This window comes from Oryzias latipes, chromosome 1, assembly GCF_002234675.1.
Source record: "Oryzias latipes chromosome 1, ASM223467v1".
NCBI lineage: Eukaryota > Metazoa > Chordata > Actinopteri > Beloniformes > Adrianichthyidae > Oryzias > Oryzias latipes.
In genome coordinates this window covers 16,875,775-16,893,095 of record NC_019859.2, presented here as the reverse complement: position 1 = coordinate 16,893,095, position 17,321 = coordinate 16,875,775, and the positions used below count along the sequence as shown (strand labels likewise).

Sequence of the window (17,321 nt, the reverse complement as noted above, 5' to 3'; positions counted from 1 at the left end):
CAGTCTTTGTGATTTACAGAAAAACACTTTGTCCATATCAAGTGTTTTTTAAAATAGAATATAAAAATTTTTATATTCAATTTTAAAGTAATGCATAAAAGTCCAAATTGTATGAGTTGTTTTTCTTTTTACCAAATTGTTGCCGAATTTAAATCAAAAGAGTTTTCGGTAGGATAATTGAAGTTTGTCCCATTATTGGAGAAACTTCTAACACATATTTCACTGCTACTGCCTTTCAAATTATTTTTTCAGCATTTCCTGGGTAAATGGCTCAATTACAATGAAATGAATTTTGGACGTGACAACATACAGGGAACTGGGACCGAGTGCAACTCCTCGTCTGTTTAGACCCAAGAGATGGTAGAAAAGTGTTTTGTAATAGTGTTGTTTTCTCCAAACCTCCTGTACCTGCTCAGACTTGCACAAAATTGTACTGTAAATGAACAGTAACATCCTTACGGAACCATGTAGCATCCAAAAATGCATCGTTTGCTTTATTCTGAAAGGTTGTTGACTGGTCAAGTGTAATTAATAAGACAATATGGTGAATACGTAAACAATGCTCCGGGACAGCCAGTCACTAAAAGACTGTTGATGATCAATGTATCCGTTTTTGATTAGCAGCACTTGAATGCATCTTTGCTTCTCACCGCAGTCACCATTAAAGACACTTTTGGATGTGTTTCCTTTAAAAGAAAATCCTGTTTTTAAATTTAGAATTGTATTGCCTAAATTCTACAACCTTGATATCACTTTAAAAAAAAAACTTTCAGGTGTAAAGAAATATAATTTTACAACACAAACAAACAATGTCGTTTCTCATTAAAGTCGGATTGAAAATGTAAAAAAAAACACCACTTTTTTCGTTTCAGCATTTCTTTTTCTATATTTTTCCCAAAAAAGACAACATGATTGAATTAAAACGCTCAAATAAATCCTCTAACCGTATTTTAAAATAAATACAAATATTTGGTTTCAGACTCGTCCACAACATTCGTTACTGATTTGGCTGACATGTTGCAAAACAGATTTCTAGTTTACTTAAAAATAAAAAAAATATACAAAAAAAGAAGGTGGAACAGCGAAACACATCCGGGTTCAGGATCTCATCATTCTTACATACAACCACACCTAAATGACTTGAACATCTCCACTTACAGTAGATTAAATATTGAGACACAAAAACAGCACAGAAAATATGTTCAGTGTTATGTTACAATCAAAAACAGCAACAGCTTTTCCCTACAACTGCTCTCACATGGACACATCGTTCCGTCCCGACCGACCGACCGCATCAGTCATCCTGAGATCAGCTACAAGCATAGAACATGACAGCAAACTTGCATAGATGTGAAGCACACAAACGAGTGAGACGTCAAAAGGTGCAGCGTAAAAGCGCATCAACAAAGTCTGTGTCTTTAGAGTTGGGAAAAAAAAAAGACAAAAAAGGTAAAAATTGAGACTAAAATCAATTGGAAAAGGGGTGCAGAGCAGGAATGCATGTGACTCAGCAGGTCGGGTGAGTCTGGGCGGGCTGGGAGTTCTTGATGTTCTTGATCTCTAGCTCCAGCTGTTTGATGCGCACGTCCCGCTGACCCAGAAGCTCCCGTAGCCGCCGGATCTCCTCCTGCTGCTTGTGGAACTTCTGACGCAGCTGCGAACGATGCCGGGGACAGAATAAATAAATGAAAACAGTTGTTTACCTCTTTGTTCATTAAAGCCATGATCAGTGGAATAACTTTAAAAAAATATGTGTAGTAACTTAAAGTAAGTTAAGTAAACATCAAGGAATGAGAATCAGATCATACTATTTATTGTTACTGTGATTAAAAAAAAAATCTCTATCTCTTATGAAACATTTCAATTCAAACGTCTGAAATAGGATTCGCTTTGACCAGCTGCCCAAAGGAGATGGAGTTAAAAGCTTTTTAATTCTTCTAAATTATAGCACAAAGTTTCTTTAAAAAAAAAATATTCATGTTTCAACTGTAACTGCAGATTTAAATCTATGTCAGTGATGCTAATGTAGTCCAGTTTTCCTTTTTAATAGTAGCATTTTACTGAAAATTACGTTTTTTTTGGAAGTTTGTTTATTTAGCAACTTTTAGATAAAGTTAAACCATCACTGATACAGGAACACTGGACAAAAGGTTTATATCCTTGAAATTTTCAGCCACTTCCCAAACTATCATCCAGAAAAATAAAGTCTGAACAGATGGCAGTTAATGACCCAAAACAGAGCTGGTGGAAGAAGGATAGTTGAGCCCCTTTCAAAATAAAAGTACTTTTTAGAAAAGGAATTTAATTTGATGAATCCGGGCAAAAAAAAGACATAAACTTTCCAGTTAGTCTGATCACAAAGTTGGTAGGAACTGGCAACAGTTACTGAGAATTGTAGAAAATCTATATTCATTTTTTAAAGGAAATTCCTTTTTTAACCTCAAAGTGTCGTTCATTCTCAAATAATTGCATAATATTTTCATTTTTGCATTTCAACCATATCTTGTTACATTTCATTTTTGTGTTTTTTTCTAAACATCCTATTTGTTTATCTAGTACAACAACTCGGATCAAGGAAGTAAAACACTATTCAAATCTAGCCAAACTTTGTTTATAAGGCACTTTTCATAGCGTAGTAACACAAGAGGCTTAACAGCATTCACAAAAAAATTTTAAACTTTCACATTTAAAAAGAAAAGCTGTGATAAAACACAAACAATTCCCCCCACTAAACACCACAAAGGAAGAATGAAGCACCTCGTTTTCAGTCTTGGGAGGCGAGCAAAGTGCGAGGTCCTCCCCGTTGGTCAGCGAAATCCTGTCGTCGTCTGCGCGTCCGGCGGCCTCTTTAGCGTCTTTGGTTTCCGGTCGGTCCTGAATATAGGCGAGTGGCAGCATGCCCGGTCTGCTCTGAGACCTGCGAGTGTCTGTGGAGTTAGCCAGCCCCTTCATTTCTGAATGAGACTCTGGGAGTTGACTTCCGGGCTTTAGAGACATCAGAACTGGACCTGCGAGACCAGAAAACCCATCGCATTCAAGATGATAGACACTCACTGTTACAGGAAATGATTTGTCCTGAATAAAGTTCAACACGTCATCAAAAAAACAAGAACATTTTTTCGTTTTCACATCGATCTACTTTAAATAAGGTCAAATTTCATTCTGACCTTTGTCGATCCCACCGAGCCACTCCTCTGCAGCCAAAGCCGGCCTGTTACTCGCCGTCATCGGATAGATGTCTTCTTGGTACGATTCCGACTGGAAGCACAGGTGGGAAATCCCAAACGTTCATACGGAGCCCACAGTGGTGACCCAAACATGGTGTTTTTGCCGGGCTCTTACCCTGCGAGGCACTATCATAGAAACAGGCTCAATGAGGCTCTTGATGGTCACTAGTTTGTAGAACCGGAAAACCTCACAAGAGCTCACGTCCAGACCTCTCTTTGGCATCGCAGCTGCAGGAAAAAGCACAAACAAACCCACTTTCTATTCAGTATTAGGTAAATATTCATCAGATGTAACCAACAGGTATCGAAATCCTATAATTTATTCCTTTTTTTTGTCAGTCTTGCAAACTGAGACCTTCAGCAAACATCCGTGTGAGTTTAAGTATCTGAAAGGAGAAGTTTGAGTCTCAGAGGAGTCAGTGTTCATCCAATAAAAAGGAAAAGTCCAAATGACAATAGAAAACACCCAGAATGCAACAGGAGCAAACTCAGAAGTGTAGAATTGAAAAAGAAAGACTTGGGGGATTTTCTGGGACTACTGATTCAATCTTTAAAAGATTTTTTTTTAAAAGGACCAAACTAAAATTTGTATTTTGAGTAATAACAATAAAAAAAATAGCTTCTGAAACTCTCCCTGCTCTACATTAACTGTGATCATTAACTATGTTGTTGTCTTTCCAAACCACTAATTAGTTCCAAAATTCTCTTCTTTCATATCACAGTTCTATATGGCTTCTCTTCCTCTAACAAAGGTTTAAAAGAGCTAAGATTCTCCCCTGATTTTCATGCAGACTTCCTAAATAACAGACAATAATCAAGAAACCATGAAATAAAGTTTCCTTTATTGGTATCAGGATAGCCGGGAAGATCAGAAAGTCTGCGTTGGTCCCCTCTGGTCTACGATTTCATAAATGTTTGGCAGATAACCTTTAGGCACTTTTTTTTCTAGCTGTCCATTCAGTTTTGGATGTGTTTAGGATCTAAAACATGAATGATTTCAGTGTGTTTACACACTCGTGTCCTTTTTTACATAACCTTCGACATCCTGATGAGCTGGTTTGGACATTCAAATAGAGCTCATTTGCACAGCAGCTTTGCTTACAGGTGCCACAACTTCTAAAAGCACGTGAAGCGGCTGAGCGCCGATTCCACTGCTGCCCTGGACCTTGGAGGTTTGGTGTTGATTTCTTACCCATTCCTTTCTGAGGTAGAAGTGAGCGGTAATCGGTCAGGTAGTGGATGTAGGGTTTCTCTGAGCTGATCTCGTAATAACGGATGTTCCCATCCCCCTAACAAAATATGTAAAAAAAAAATGAGTGTTTCCTGTAGGATTTTAGGTTAATCATTGGGATGTTTTTTTGGGTGGTCTCACCTTGCCAGCGAGGTACAGCATGTGTGTGTCAGGGTCATAAAAAGGGAAGAGGACTCCTGAGGAGCCGTCCAGGTTCTCCGCCAGCAAAGGCACGGACAGATCCTCCTGCAAGCAGACGCAAACACAAAAGAAATGTGTTGAACAAAAGACATTGCTGAGATCTAAGGCAAACAAGGAAATCACGCCAATATCAAAACACGGCATCCTTTATAATCCCCTAAAGTGTGGGAAGCAGATCTGAATTAAACGCTATGAGCACTCAAACCCTAATCCACGCTTTTCCTTAATCCCCCACTTACAATACCCTCTCCAGCATCACAGCGTCCTGGTGTACAGAAGAGCAGGTGCTGGGCGATGACACACTCCAGGAGAAAACTACTTTGGATTTCCTCATTCACAGCGCACGTGCTTAAGTCAACAGATGACATGAAACACTTCTGCCTCTGTCCACTAGAGGGCAGAGTTGTGATTCAGACGTGGAGGGTTTTGTTTTCTTTATGAGTTTTTTTTCTGTTAGAAAAAGTTAAAGAATTGAGTTATATCTGGAAAAAACATAAACTGAAAAATTCACACGTTTGTTGTAAAAAAAAAGACACTGATTTGTTGTGATATCTGAAGGACATTTTCAATCCTTCCAAATGAATTTGAATATAATTTGTTTAAATATTCATTTGATTTAAATTCTTAAAGTTTATTTGAGTGTTTCTTACATTCAGACTAATATTTATGTCCTATTTTTTGTCTATAAATTCATTATTTTTCCAGCTACCAGTGTTGGGAGTTACTCATTACTAAAGTAATGTATTAAATAAGTAGCGTAATGAATTACTACTGAACCTCTAGTAATAATTTACTCAGTACTTTCATTTGTGTATTAATACATTAACTCCCCCATTTTAAAGCAGATAAGCCATCAAATAATAACAGATGAAGTAAAAGCCGCATAAAATATCCTTTTTTTTCTACCTTTTGACTTAAGGGACTGAAAAAGCTTTTCTGTTTTTCTAGTTGTGCAGTAACTTTACCCTCCTTCCATAAAAAAATCCTTACTTTTTAATCTTTGTGAGACACACAAGCCTCAGCTTCTCTGTTTGCTCTGTTTTTTCTCTCTTTTATTAAATAATTCCTTCAGACAATATTTTCTTTTTTTTCTACTGACCAAAGCTGAGGGCTGCTCTGTGCTTTTAATTTGTAATACACATTATTATTATTACTAGTAATTGTTGTTACAAAATATAATCTAGATAGGAAAAACAAGTCTATTTACGTTTATACTTCTGCTCTAAAATACTTTACAAAGTAAATAAAAACGAATTTAATCAGATAAATTGCTTAAAATAAGATATTTTCAAGATCAACAAATTACTTTTTTTAAACCAGAATCCAGCCAAAACTGTCGAGTGAGATTTTATGTTTTTGCTGTGTAAATAAATGTAAAAAACTTTGCAGTTTAAAAGTCATTTTACACGGAAAACATGTCTTAGTGTCTGGAATTGTTTCTTAAAATTGGCTGATTTTTTGCTTATGTAAAGAAAATCTGCTAATGAGAAACTAATTTTTGACTTATTTCTGAAGGGGCCTGTTGTTGCAGTGCACTCAGGGAGATCAAATTAATCTAGAAAACATAGTTTCTACTTAGTGCAACCATAAAAAAGAAAGAAGACCATGATTTTTTTTTTTTTTTAACTTAATTTTATCAAGAACAAATGACCTAATAGCAACCATGTCAGCTCTGTTCACACATCCCATCAGCCATGTTTGGGGTTGCTCAGTGTTGTTTCTCTACATCAGCTGTAAGGACATTCAGTCAGCCCCTCTCACCTGATCCCAAAGAGCTATTTGTCTCTCATTCCAGCGGGAAGTACCGGTTGTGACAAGCATCTTCATGTTTCCCAGGACCAACACCTTACTGGCTTTGTGCGTCTTGCTGTTGCCTTCCTGCAAATCCAGAAGACAATATGTTCAGCGCGTGAGTCAGAATGAGTCAAGGGTGATTCATTTCTGAGCATGTCAGTGTACTTTGAGGAACAATTCATGTATTCTTTGCATCTTTGTGGGATTGTTGGGGAAAGCCTTCATTTGTTACCCTTTGATGTACTCCGCTTCATGAAAAAGAGGAGGGAAATGTAAAAAAAGGCCACAAGTAGTGTTAGAAATGAGACAAGAAACGGTTTTTACACATTAAAAATATATTTTTCCTATTATTTCTTTTGAAAATATATTTTAAGTGATAAAATAGGCAATAGTGTCTACTGCTTAAAAAGTCTTTAGCTGAAATAAAGTGCAGGCGTCTATCTCTGTCATTGTACCGTTGAGCCATATATGATCTAAGTGATACTAAAAACATATATTTTATGCTTAATAAAATATAATAAAAATGATGTCAATCATTTTATATTATTTCTATCTGTCTCTTTTTGGTGACAGACGACACCAGCGTGTATTGTGATTTTAACAAACTTCAAATAAAATGTAGGTTTTTTTTTTTTTTTATCAAAAGGAAATACAAATACACTTTACTAAACTAGATAGTAAACAGTCCATTTATTTATTTATTTTTATTTTTATTTTCAAATCATTGCTGGAGTGTGCAGATGTGTGCAGATGTGGGGCTTTAAGTAAAGCATAATGGCCGACAAAGTGTGCATTATCAGAAATGAATGCATGGCTTGGAAGCCTCCGCGTTAATGCTGATAATGCACACTTTGAAGGCCATTATCCCCCTTATACCATGGTCACTAGCCGCGTTTACAAGTAAAAAGTAATCGGAATGAACGCCTGATCGGAAAGAAAATTCGTCATGTAAACGCGCCATTCGGAATACTCTGCCTCGGTCCGACTCGTTCGGATCAGAATTTCTGTCAGATCGAGATAGGTGGGTTATACCGATCGTTTATCCGATCGTTGTTCATGTAAACGGTCATTCCGATCGTGTGTCACTACTGCTCTGGTTTACGTCACGCATAGATGGTGTTTCGCTTTGAGAAAGCTTTGGAGCGGGACCGACCAGCTGCTCTGCGGACGCCCCGTGAAAAGCGCCGCTCCGCTCTCGCCCCGCTGGCTCTCTGCCTCTCTTTCACCCCTCACGAGAGAGATGCGGGCAAGAACGCTTCGTGTCCCCCGACGCTCACTCGGTCCACTGGCACCCGAGTGAGCAGAACAGCCGGATTAATAATTGTGTGTCTGAGGGGGGGGAGGATGCTTTTTTACGTGTGCATTTTGTTGTTTTGTTATGTGTGGGAGAATTCAGACTGCGAGCCGTCCCGCCCCCTCTGTGTTAGCGGCTGCAGGACTCAGGAGGAACCGTGTTTGAACAGAGCTCGGGCCGCTAGCTCACAGAGTGGCTTTGGGGCGGTCTGTGTGAACTTTTCAGAGCAGAAATAAATGTTGCGTGGTGTCACGTGGATTTGTGTTTCCAGTTGTGTCTCAACAAAATATAGGCTGATGTTATTCCCACACATTTACGTGCAGCCAAGATGCAGATTGCTGCGTTTCTCGCACGGTCCTGGATTTTGTGTCCATCAGGCTAATCATGTTGTTAGCCTGTCCTAAGCCTTCTTCCATCTTAATTCTTCCACAAAACAGCACTGACCACACGGATTAAATATAACGATAAGGAAACAGGCGCTTCATAATAATCAGGACATTAATAAAAGCACGTTTGGAAGATCGTCTCGTATTACGGAGCTGCTGCACATGCTGTCTGTCTGTTGCAGCAGTTTGTTTACAACGGGACCTGGTTCCTCATCCGGGTGATTTTACATTACTGCGCATGCCCAAATAATTCATTCCGACCGAAAGTGTGAGCCATGGGAACGTTTGTTCTAATCGGAAAAAGGTTTTCTGTGCCCATGTGCACGGGTGAATTTTAACCCGACCATTGATCCGATCAAGATATTCTGCCCATGTAACCGCGGCTACTTACAAAAGAAAGAAATATATTTAACCAGTTTCTAGTACTTTATTCTTGTTATTTTTTTCAATCACTTTTTTTTTACAAAAAGTAAAAAAAGTAGTAGTAGTTGTTACGTGCTGCGGCGTGTTGTCACGATAACATGACAATATTTTGAGCCGGCACCAACTGCAGAGGCAAAGGAAAGCTATATTCACATTCAAATGAATGGGAGGGTGTGTCCAAACCTTTAGTCTGTACTGTATATGGTGATGAAAGTTCACCTCTTACCGCTGTTTTTGTCCAGATGATGAAGCAAAAGTTTGTTTCAAAGAAGCCAGCACAGTGATATAGAACTTTAAAGCTATGTCACTGGAACTTCTTTTTTAGGCGTGCATTATCACTGTCCATTATCACTTTAAAATGCACACCCAGCAGCCATTCAGAATGGAGAATTCACCCGGACCATGGTTTAACAGAGAGCCGATGCCATATTTCTATCAGATTGCAATGGGTTTGACCACTACACTGTGCTGAATAAATAATAGCTAAATAATAGCTAAGCTGATCAAGTCCTGCCTATGTCCTTTATTGACCTCTGGGTCGGCGTGAGCGTGCACGGTACCTGCAGCAGGTTTCCGGTGCGCGGCTCCATCAGCCGGACCTTCCTGTCCTTGCATGTGGTTGCGAGGAGGCTGCCGTCTGTGTTGAAGGACATGGACAGGACCACGTCAGAGTGCTGCGTGATGGTCCGCACGGGGTTTTTTATCACTTGCTCTGGAGAGTCCAGATTCCAAATCATGACCTTGAAACGTGAAGAAGAACACACAAATTCAGCAAAGCGTCAGATTGGATGCGTGGCTTGGAGCGAGATAAAAGGGGAAAAAAGGCAGCTCTGGTTTTAGTTAATGGATGACTTGTTATTTATTTCATAGTAAAACTCTGGGCGCATTTTTCTATATCATCATCATCAAGAAAATGATTTAAAGAGAGAATCCAGCAGAAATTGTTTCAAGCTGATTAAAAGCTAGGCTGGAGAGTGGTACTCAAAAGCTGTGCAAATGGGAACAGTACATACTTTTCTTATCTCAAAGGAATTCATGCCCTTCCACTCAGTTGTGTCTAAAAAAACAGAATAAAGCTTTCCCTCAATCCTTGTTTTCTCGCCTCAGAGCGAAGCAGAACGCACAAGTGTACACATACATATCATTCTGATGTGTGATAATAAAAGCTCAGGCTCTTTCTTTTACAAGATTGATCGGGATATAATAAAAATCATCTGGTTTGTTTCAGGTTTTCAGGTTTGTGTCATTAAATAAAACTGTGGAAGAAACTTGAAACAGTGAAAATGCTTAAAAAAATACACAAAAACTATCTGGATCTGTAGCCAGGTGCTCCACATCAAGATCAGTAGGTTGATTAAAACCTGAATTTCACAGCAGTTTGCAGGTCTGGTATTTGTGTTTAAACACAACGCTAACAGGGAGAGACTTAAGTAGTGATCTCAGAGGGGCAGCTGTTGTCGCACATCTGTCTGTAGAGAGTTTTTATACACACTCAACCTCTCTGCACTGAGAATCTCCAAGCTTTGAGAAATTTCCCACTCTGTAGGATCTATAGGCGTCGGTTGGCATGACGCTCGGAAAGGCGTGTTCTGGCTTCCGCGTTCAAAACTCTTGCATTCAATTGTCACTACTCAGATTGTTAAGACCAGTTTTAAGCTCTACGTTCAGAACGTGCAAATAGGAGCTGAAAGCTAAACCAGTTGATTTGACCGATTATGGACCGTTGGTACGTTGGTAGTGACGTAGTGTCCTTTATCCACACACGGACAGGCCAACCGTTTAAAAGTCTATCATGAATGAGAATCAATCATTGTGGACAGAATTCTGTAACACCAAGTCTTTCATATCTTGGAATAGAGCTGTCTAAGAAAAAGCCTGGAGCAAGATTGAAGAGATTTGTCCCACTTTGACATTTCCTGCCGAGACTCTTCCAACTGGGAATACGTGCGCTAGTATTGGGTAGCGACAGTCCAGTGTGAACACCATCTGCTAAAATTGTGCTCTGGACATGTGCTCAAAGTGTATGGGGCTTAAAGGACACAAAAGATTTGTTTTAAATCAAAAACTGTTAATAGAATTTACCTAGCTGCATGTGTTTGGACACATTTATGTTTAAATAAATGTGTTTAAATGCAGTAAAAGGCAAGAATAATCAATGGTAAGTTTAACGTTTGCTTGGAGTTTTAGATGCATTCAAAGAATAATGTAGCCCCCAGTTTCTTTCTTATTTTCTGTTATCATTCATAGAAACTGCTCCCACACATTGATTGTAAAAACAATGGACAGCTCAACCCCTCCCTTCTCGTGTTCCCAAACAGGAAGTACCATTGCTTCCTGATATGGGCGCCGCCATGTTGAAACTAGTCGATAGTGATTGGTCAGAGTTGCTCTGAGTCACAGTATCTATGGCAACTACTGTCGCCATTCCCATAGATACGATGACTCAGAGCCACTGGTTTCAACATGGCGGCGCCCGTATCAGGAAGCAATGGTGAGGGATTTTGCCTCATTTCTATGAGTGACGTTACCCCCTCCATTGTTTTTACAGTCAATGCTCCACTTGGTGTCAGACGTGGGATGTGTTGGTGCCCCCCTCCCACCCTTCACGCTTGTGTTACCTGGTAGTCGTAGCCTGTGCTGAAGAGGATGTTGTTTGCGGTCGGGTGCCACTCAACAAGGCTGACCCTGCGACTGTGACCCTGCAGGTCCTTCCAGGGCACCGTCAGGTTTTTCATCACGCCATGAGGAGGGATTTCCCACACTTTGACCTGCAGGCCCAAACAAGACACATTTGATGAAAACAAGCTGAGGAGAAAACTCATTTTTTCCTTTTTTTGTTGTTTTGTTTTGTCTGTATTCAGTAGATTGGCCGTGACTAGAGGGTTGGGGTTAACTGGTTTAACTGTTTTTTTTGTGTATTTTTAAGCCACTTTGTATATGTGTGTGCGTGTGTGTGTGTGTGCACACACCGTGGTGTCTTCAGAGCAGGAAGCAATGCAGTAGTCGTTGAATGGATTCCATTTGATATCCAGCACGTTGCCTCTATGACCGGATACTCGAGGGTGATGAGGGTCCAACTTACCCGTCTAAAGTAAAACAAAAAAAAGTTACTCAAAAATGAGCAGCCCTGCAAAAAAAACAAAACATTATCTCACTTACAGTACATTTCTCTGATTTGCATACAGCTTAGATTAAAAATCAAGAGTTTAATGGTCTAAGAATGAAGAAACAGAAAAAAAATACCTTTCAGCACAGCAAATTTTGGTTAAAAAAAGAGTAGAATTTGATGTATTTTGTCAATTAAACTATAACGTATTTCACTTTGTGATGTCTACACCAAATCTGGACCCAATCAGACAAAAATGAACCAAAAAAAATAGTTTTTCAATCCATAATTGTCCAGTTGTGGGGACTCAGCATCTGCTGCTTTAGCTCATCAGCTTTAAAGTTTCATGTGTATGGGTTCCAAACAGGAAGTACCTGCTGGATCCAAGACGCCAAAATCCTATCGACTTCTATTGAGAAACAAACAGCTGTTACTCTGCCATTCTATTTGTCAGAACAACCATTCTTGATCTGATACTATTAATATTTACATGTTCTTAATAATCTTCATCTTTTTTTCATGATACTTTCTCTGCAGTCCAAGTTATAAACTCAGATAAAAGCATGTGGTCTCACGTCGATTAACAGACTCTCCCGCTTTCAAATGGTAGGGGTGTGGCCTTCTAGCAAGATCACTTCTGATTGGTGAGGGGGATTGCCATAGAAATGTTGACTCAGCCCAACTTGGACCAATTACTGACTGTCTGACGTCAACATGGCGGATACATTGATTTCATTGGTTTGGAGTCATTTGGGTGCCGTCACGCTGGCTCAGTCCAGTTCTCATACACCCACCAGAGGTCAGCATGCCTGGCAGCACCAACAGCCAACCTTTAAACCCGACGGTTGGTGTGAACTTTCGGTAAAATCCACTGGATGATCAGAGTTGAGCAGTTGTAGCCAAAACGCTCTGACGATTCATGTCCACGTTTTCACTTTAAACACCAAAGTTCAAGCAGCTGTAGATCAGGAGGTTGTTTTGTTTTTGCAAAGCAATAAAACGCTCATTTATCCAGAAATGTTTTTTGCATTTATGAGCATGAGTGGGGTATGAGGTAAGTGTAGATGAGAGAACAAGCTTCTCTCTGACTGCCAGATGTTTTGTTCTCTCAGACGTTAGCTCCAGCCAGCATTACTCACTTAAATAACATCTCCCTAGGACATTTATCAGAATCTTTGTGGGGCCACATTGTACTTTGAACGAACTATTGATTTCCACTCAAACATTAGAGGAGATTTGTGACGCTTTTTTAAAAATAAGAAACATTCTAAGAGCAGCTCCAGTTGGGAGAGGATGAAGGAATGTGACTGACTAAAGAGGATGTGCTGGTATTTGCAGGCCCGGGCATGCGCTTCCATCTTGCTTGCAGTGCACCAGACCATGACATTAACATCAAACCATTCCAACTGAAAGCAGAATTACACAAAATACTTATGACAAATACCCCACATTTGATCGTCCTATAACAAGGGAAGAGTCAGTTGGGATTTTCTGCCCCAATGAGATGACTAATTACAGACGAACACAACCTGACACACAGGCACACACCTGCAGACCCACAGAATCCAGAACAAGCAGAAAGAAGAAGACGTTCTGCTCTGGTCATGAGCGACACCTCCCCTCAGCAGGGAGCAACAGCATATTTGTGTCCACACAAAGGTGGTCAAGAAGAGGAGCAGGAGCGCCAAAGTTCCACCTCCCCGAGACAAAAAAAAGAGCAGGGGGGGGCTTCAAACCATGAGTTATGTCATTCCTAAGCTCCTATACGCTTTGTGAGCATGCCAGAGAGGGGGGGGGGCACGAACAGCAAGGAGGCAAAGCACTGAGAAGTGTTTGAGATTGATAAATCCTTTTAAATGAAGCGAACAAGTTCACTGTTGATGGGAACAGTAGATGGGATGGCTTGGATGAAAGAGCTGCTGTTGAATCCTGGTGGTGAGGAAGACAAAAGGGAACAATGCACAAAAAGTAAGAGAAACAAAGAAGAACAATAGAAAAGGAAAGATTTGCTCAGACGCAGGTCTTTTATTATCCTAGAGTTTGACTTCAGGCAGAGAAACCAAAACCTCCCACTCCGATCAGTTTTTCGTCTGCCCCTGATCTAAATTGATACCTTTGAGCGTAATTTTTTTTAAATATGCCCTTCATCATGAAAAAAACACCACAAGAACATGTTAAAAACACCAAAAAGGAGAGGGTCTTTAAAAAAATATAGGATTTCTGTCTACAGAGGAACTTTGGATTTTGGCAGACACCTAAACTGTAGTGGTGGCATCAGATTGCTTTATAGTGTTGGAAGCTCCAGCCAAAAAACAAGCGCGCCGTCATACTATGAGGTGCCTTTAACTTCACTCCCTTTAGCAGCTCTTATCGTTTTCTAACCGATCGAACGATGTAGAGCAGAAAGAGAAATTGAAAGTGAGCCACGATTTGTTTTCATTCACATAAATCCATCAGGTGCTGCCTGCTGGCTATCACCGTTCCCTGAAAAATCAGACTTGATGAGTGAGCATTTCCACAAAATAGGAGCTGTGCCCAAACTTGCAAACTCAACTCCATCTCCTTCGTCAAAAAGCAGCAGCTCCACCCGAACTGCTGTGTTTTTCCCACCAAGGCGACCAGCGCTGGATCCAGTGAAAAACCAAAAAGTTTTCTAATCGGTTTGCTAATTCAGGTTAAAAAAAAAAGTGGTATTAGGATTAATTCAATGTAGAAAATAAAATAAATTACAGGTACACCCCTGTTCCTCTTCTTAGGTCTGCAGGTGTCCTAAAATTCATGTCAAGGTTTTCTCATAAAGTTGTTACATGTTAACATTTATCTGACCTCACTTACTGAGTGGCTGCTACATGCCCCTCACTCTCCCCATCTGCCCTGCCCCTGCCACCCTGTTCAGCGCTTTACTTGACACATTTATGATTTTAAAAAAAACTACTTTTTTCAAAATGGCAGCCTTTCTGTTGGTTTTATCTCCATAGCAACCATTTTCTTTTTTTGTCGCTAAGGGTGACGGACAGCTATCCATTTTTAGGAGAATCTGCAAAAGTACATTTTTGGATTTCATGGAAACGAGAGTGTTTTTTTTTTTCAACTCCACCCACATTTCTAATAATTTCATATTGTAGGTTCAGCTTGAGTCAAAGACGACGTGTTACATTTCACAATATTTTGATAAAAATTGTGCGAACAACAGAGAAACGCCACTTTTCCAAGTTCGCCACGATAATGCTGTTTAAAATTGTTAACTTCTAATTCCAACATTTTTTCAAAATTAGCTTCCCAATGATGCTCTGGGAGGCAGGAGGCAATAGATTGATTGATTTTGATTGATTTTGATAAATTGATTGATTGATTTCAAGCATTAATTGAAGTCAATACAATAAAAAATTCACACAGATTTATTAAACTCATTACAGAAATCATGAAAAGCACAGATAAAAAAAAAATAAAACAAATAAAGACACACTTAAGTCACATTTGCTTAATAAAATATAGTGATCAATAGCTGAAGTCCAGGAGATCTTGATTTACAGTAAATTTATTGCTTAAAAAGGAGAGGGAAGAACCGACCTTATATAATCCCACCCCGACTAAGATCATACATTTTATAATTTTGCTGTTTTTGCAATTCTAGGAGGAGTTTAAATCTGTAGCTGGTACTTTTTCTTTTGAAAATTCAAGATGGTGGCCTGTGTGAAATTTGGGAAAAGTTTCCTTTTCTCAAATCAAGTAAAAATGTGAAAATCACCAAATCTGACACTGCCACAAAATGGCTGCCAGCTGTAGATCTTGTGTTCATCCCATAATTATTTTAAAACTTCCTTTGGACAAGCGTGTTTCAGTTTCAGAAGTGAATTGTGAATTGGTTTTTTTTTTTAGCTCCAAGAAATATTAGCGCCGTTCATTATTTTGACAGTTTTGCCCAATGTGATGTCATACTTTCTTTTCTTTCTTGGGGGTTCGGGGGTGGAGGTGGGGTGGGGTGGGGGGTGTGGGGTTGTTCACTAAAAATTCTTTTTCATTGAGCATTTGGGACTTGCACATTTCAGTGAGTTTTTGAGTTTGTGGCGAGGGCAAAATTTTTGTTTAAATTAAGAAGGAAGTATTGTGAAAAACAAAGCGGACCATAAAAACCCACAACCAGGTAAAGCGACCGAATAACCAGACAAACTAGTGGGTTTGGAATCATAAAATTTGAGAACATTGTGCAAGGCCACGAAGAGAATACCTAACAATTATTCCAGTGACTTTTAAAGCTCAGAGGAAATGTCATTTATTTTAATAATCAGTGTGGCAGCGTTCATGGAACAGCATTTCTGTCTGATGGAGGAACATAAATCTGTAACCCGTCTGACCTGCTGGCAGCTCCGTAATGATACGCTTGCCTCTGTGGACAACATGAGCTGCTAAAAGTGTTCTTTGAACACGTCAGAAACAAACTCCACACGAGTATGTCTTTAAAAAAAACTGTCCAAAAAAGGGTTTGGCAGTGTGTCTTGCACGGGACGCAGATACTCACATGATGCAGCGAGAACACTAGGAAGGCCCCCCCTCCGCCACATTCAGTGATGACGGCCAGGAAACGAGGGTTGACCGCACAGAAGTTGTTGTCCTGGACGCTGCGTGTGATCGGCACGCCATCGAAGCAGTTCTCTTTGGTCGCAGCTTTACCAAACACGTGTCGAAACTTGGAGCAGCGGTACTGAGGGCGCCATGTCATCTAGAAAAGAGAGGGACCATAGGAGAGGTTGATTGAGGACACTAAAGCATTTTAGTTAATCTAAAACGAGCCAAGGTTAGATCGTAGAAAGCAAAAAAAAAAAAAAAAACCTTTTTAACTACTTTTTAAAGTACAAAAACAAGTCTTTTATTTAACTGTAGCCATGTTTTGACACAGGTATACTGATCATTTGTCATACGAGAAAAACTATGTGAAATGAAAAGTGTGTTCACAAATTTACTAAAACACAGATATTTGAACACAAAACCTTAAAAAAACCAATTTATATGATTTCGAAAAAGCTAAATCTTTAAAATAAACAACAACAGTAGAATAGAGGGGGCAATTATCGACTATATGTTGAGGTTTTCCACAAGGATGTGCTTTAGAGACTTTAACTTTTATTTATTTGAAAAATTTGTTGTATTTCTACTACCTCTATCTGGAAATACAGTATTTTCTTTAGTTTCAGTCAAAAATTCTAACAAACTCTTATTTATGTTAGTATTTAATCACTATCACTAAGACATTAGTATCTATTTTACAACAATAATAGTAGTAAAAAGATAGTTAAATTGTTAATTCAAACAAATTCAGACTTTTTAAACAAAATTATTAATTCATGAAACATTCTACAGCCTGACCATGATGTCAACATTAAGGTTTTAACCCAAGTTGTGCTTGAATAATTGCTCATAAAAGTTACTTTTTCGCTTTATATGTGTCATTTAAATAACGTTTAGCTGTTCAAACTGAAGATAAAAAAAAACAAGGAAAGATTTGTCGATCACTTTTTACATTTTCTGTCACAAATACTAACAATTAAGTTGAATCAACAGGATTTAGTTTTATTATTGATGCTTCATCACCATTGAAATCCCATTTAAATAATGAAATCTGTTCATCCTGCAGCAGGTGCATGGCATGCACCTGGTGCTG

At 39.2% G+C, this 17,321-nt stretch overlaps 1 protein-coding gene across 2 annotated transcripts in view; it reads right to left on the bottom strand.

Moving 5' to 3' along the window:
- Window positions 1–468: 468 nt before the first annotated feature.
- coro2a (coronin 2A) overlaps window positions 469–17,321 on the bottom strand; it is a 43,328-nt gene continuing 26,475 nt past the window's right edge. For both annotated transcript variants that reach the window (XM_023961375.1, XM_004065922.4), the window contains exons 2-12: window positions 16,182–16,382; window positions 11,526–11,642; window positions 11,175–11,324; window positions 9,117–9,296; window positions 6,421–6,537; window positions 4,600–4,704; window positions 4,420–4,516; window positions 3,343–3,455; window positions 3,168–3,258; window positions 2,758–3,008; window positions 469–1,654 (exon numbers count right to left, since the gene is read on the bottom strand). In XM_023961375.1, the coding sequence (XP_023817143.1) occupies window positions 1,508–1,654; window positions 2,758–3,008; window positions 3,168–3,258; window positions 3,343–3,455; window positions 4,420–4,516; window positions 4,600–4,704; window positions 6,421–6,537; window positions 9,117–9,296; window positions 11,175–11,324; window positions 11,526–11,642; window positions 16,182–16,382 (1,569 nt within the window). In that variant the 3' untranslated portion in view covers window positions 469–1,507. The remainder of the gene's footprint in view (window positions 1,655–2,757; window positions 3,009–3,167; window positions 3,259–3,342; window positions 3,456–4,419; window positions 4,517–4,599; window positions 4,705–6,420; window positions 6,538–9,116; window positions 9,297–11,174; window positions 11,325–11,525; window positions 11,643–16,181; window positions 16,383–17,321) is intronic.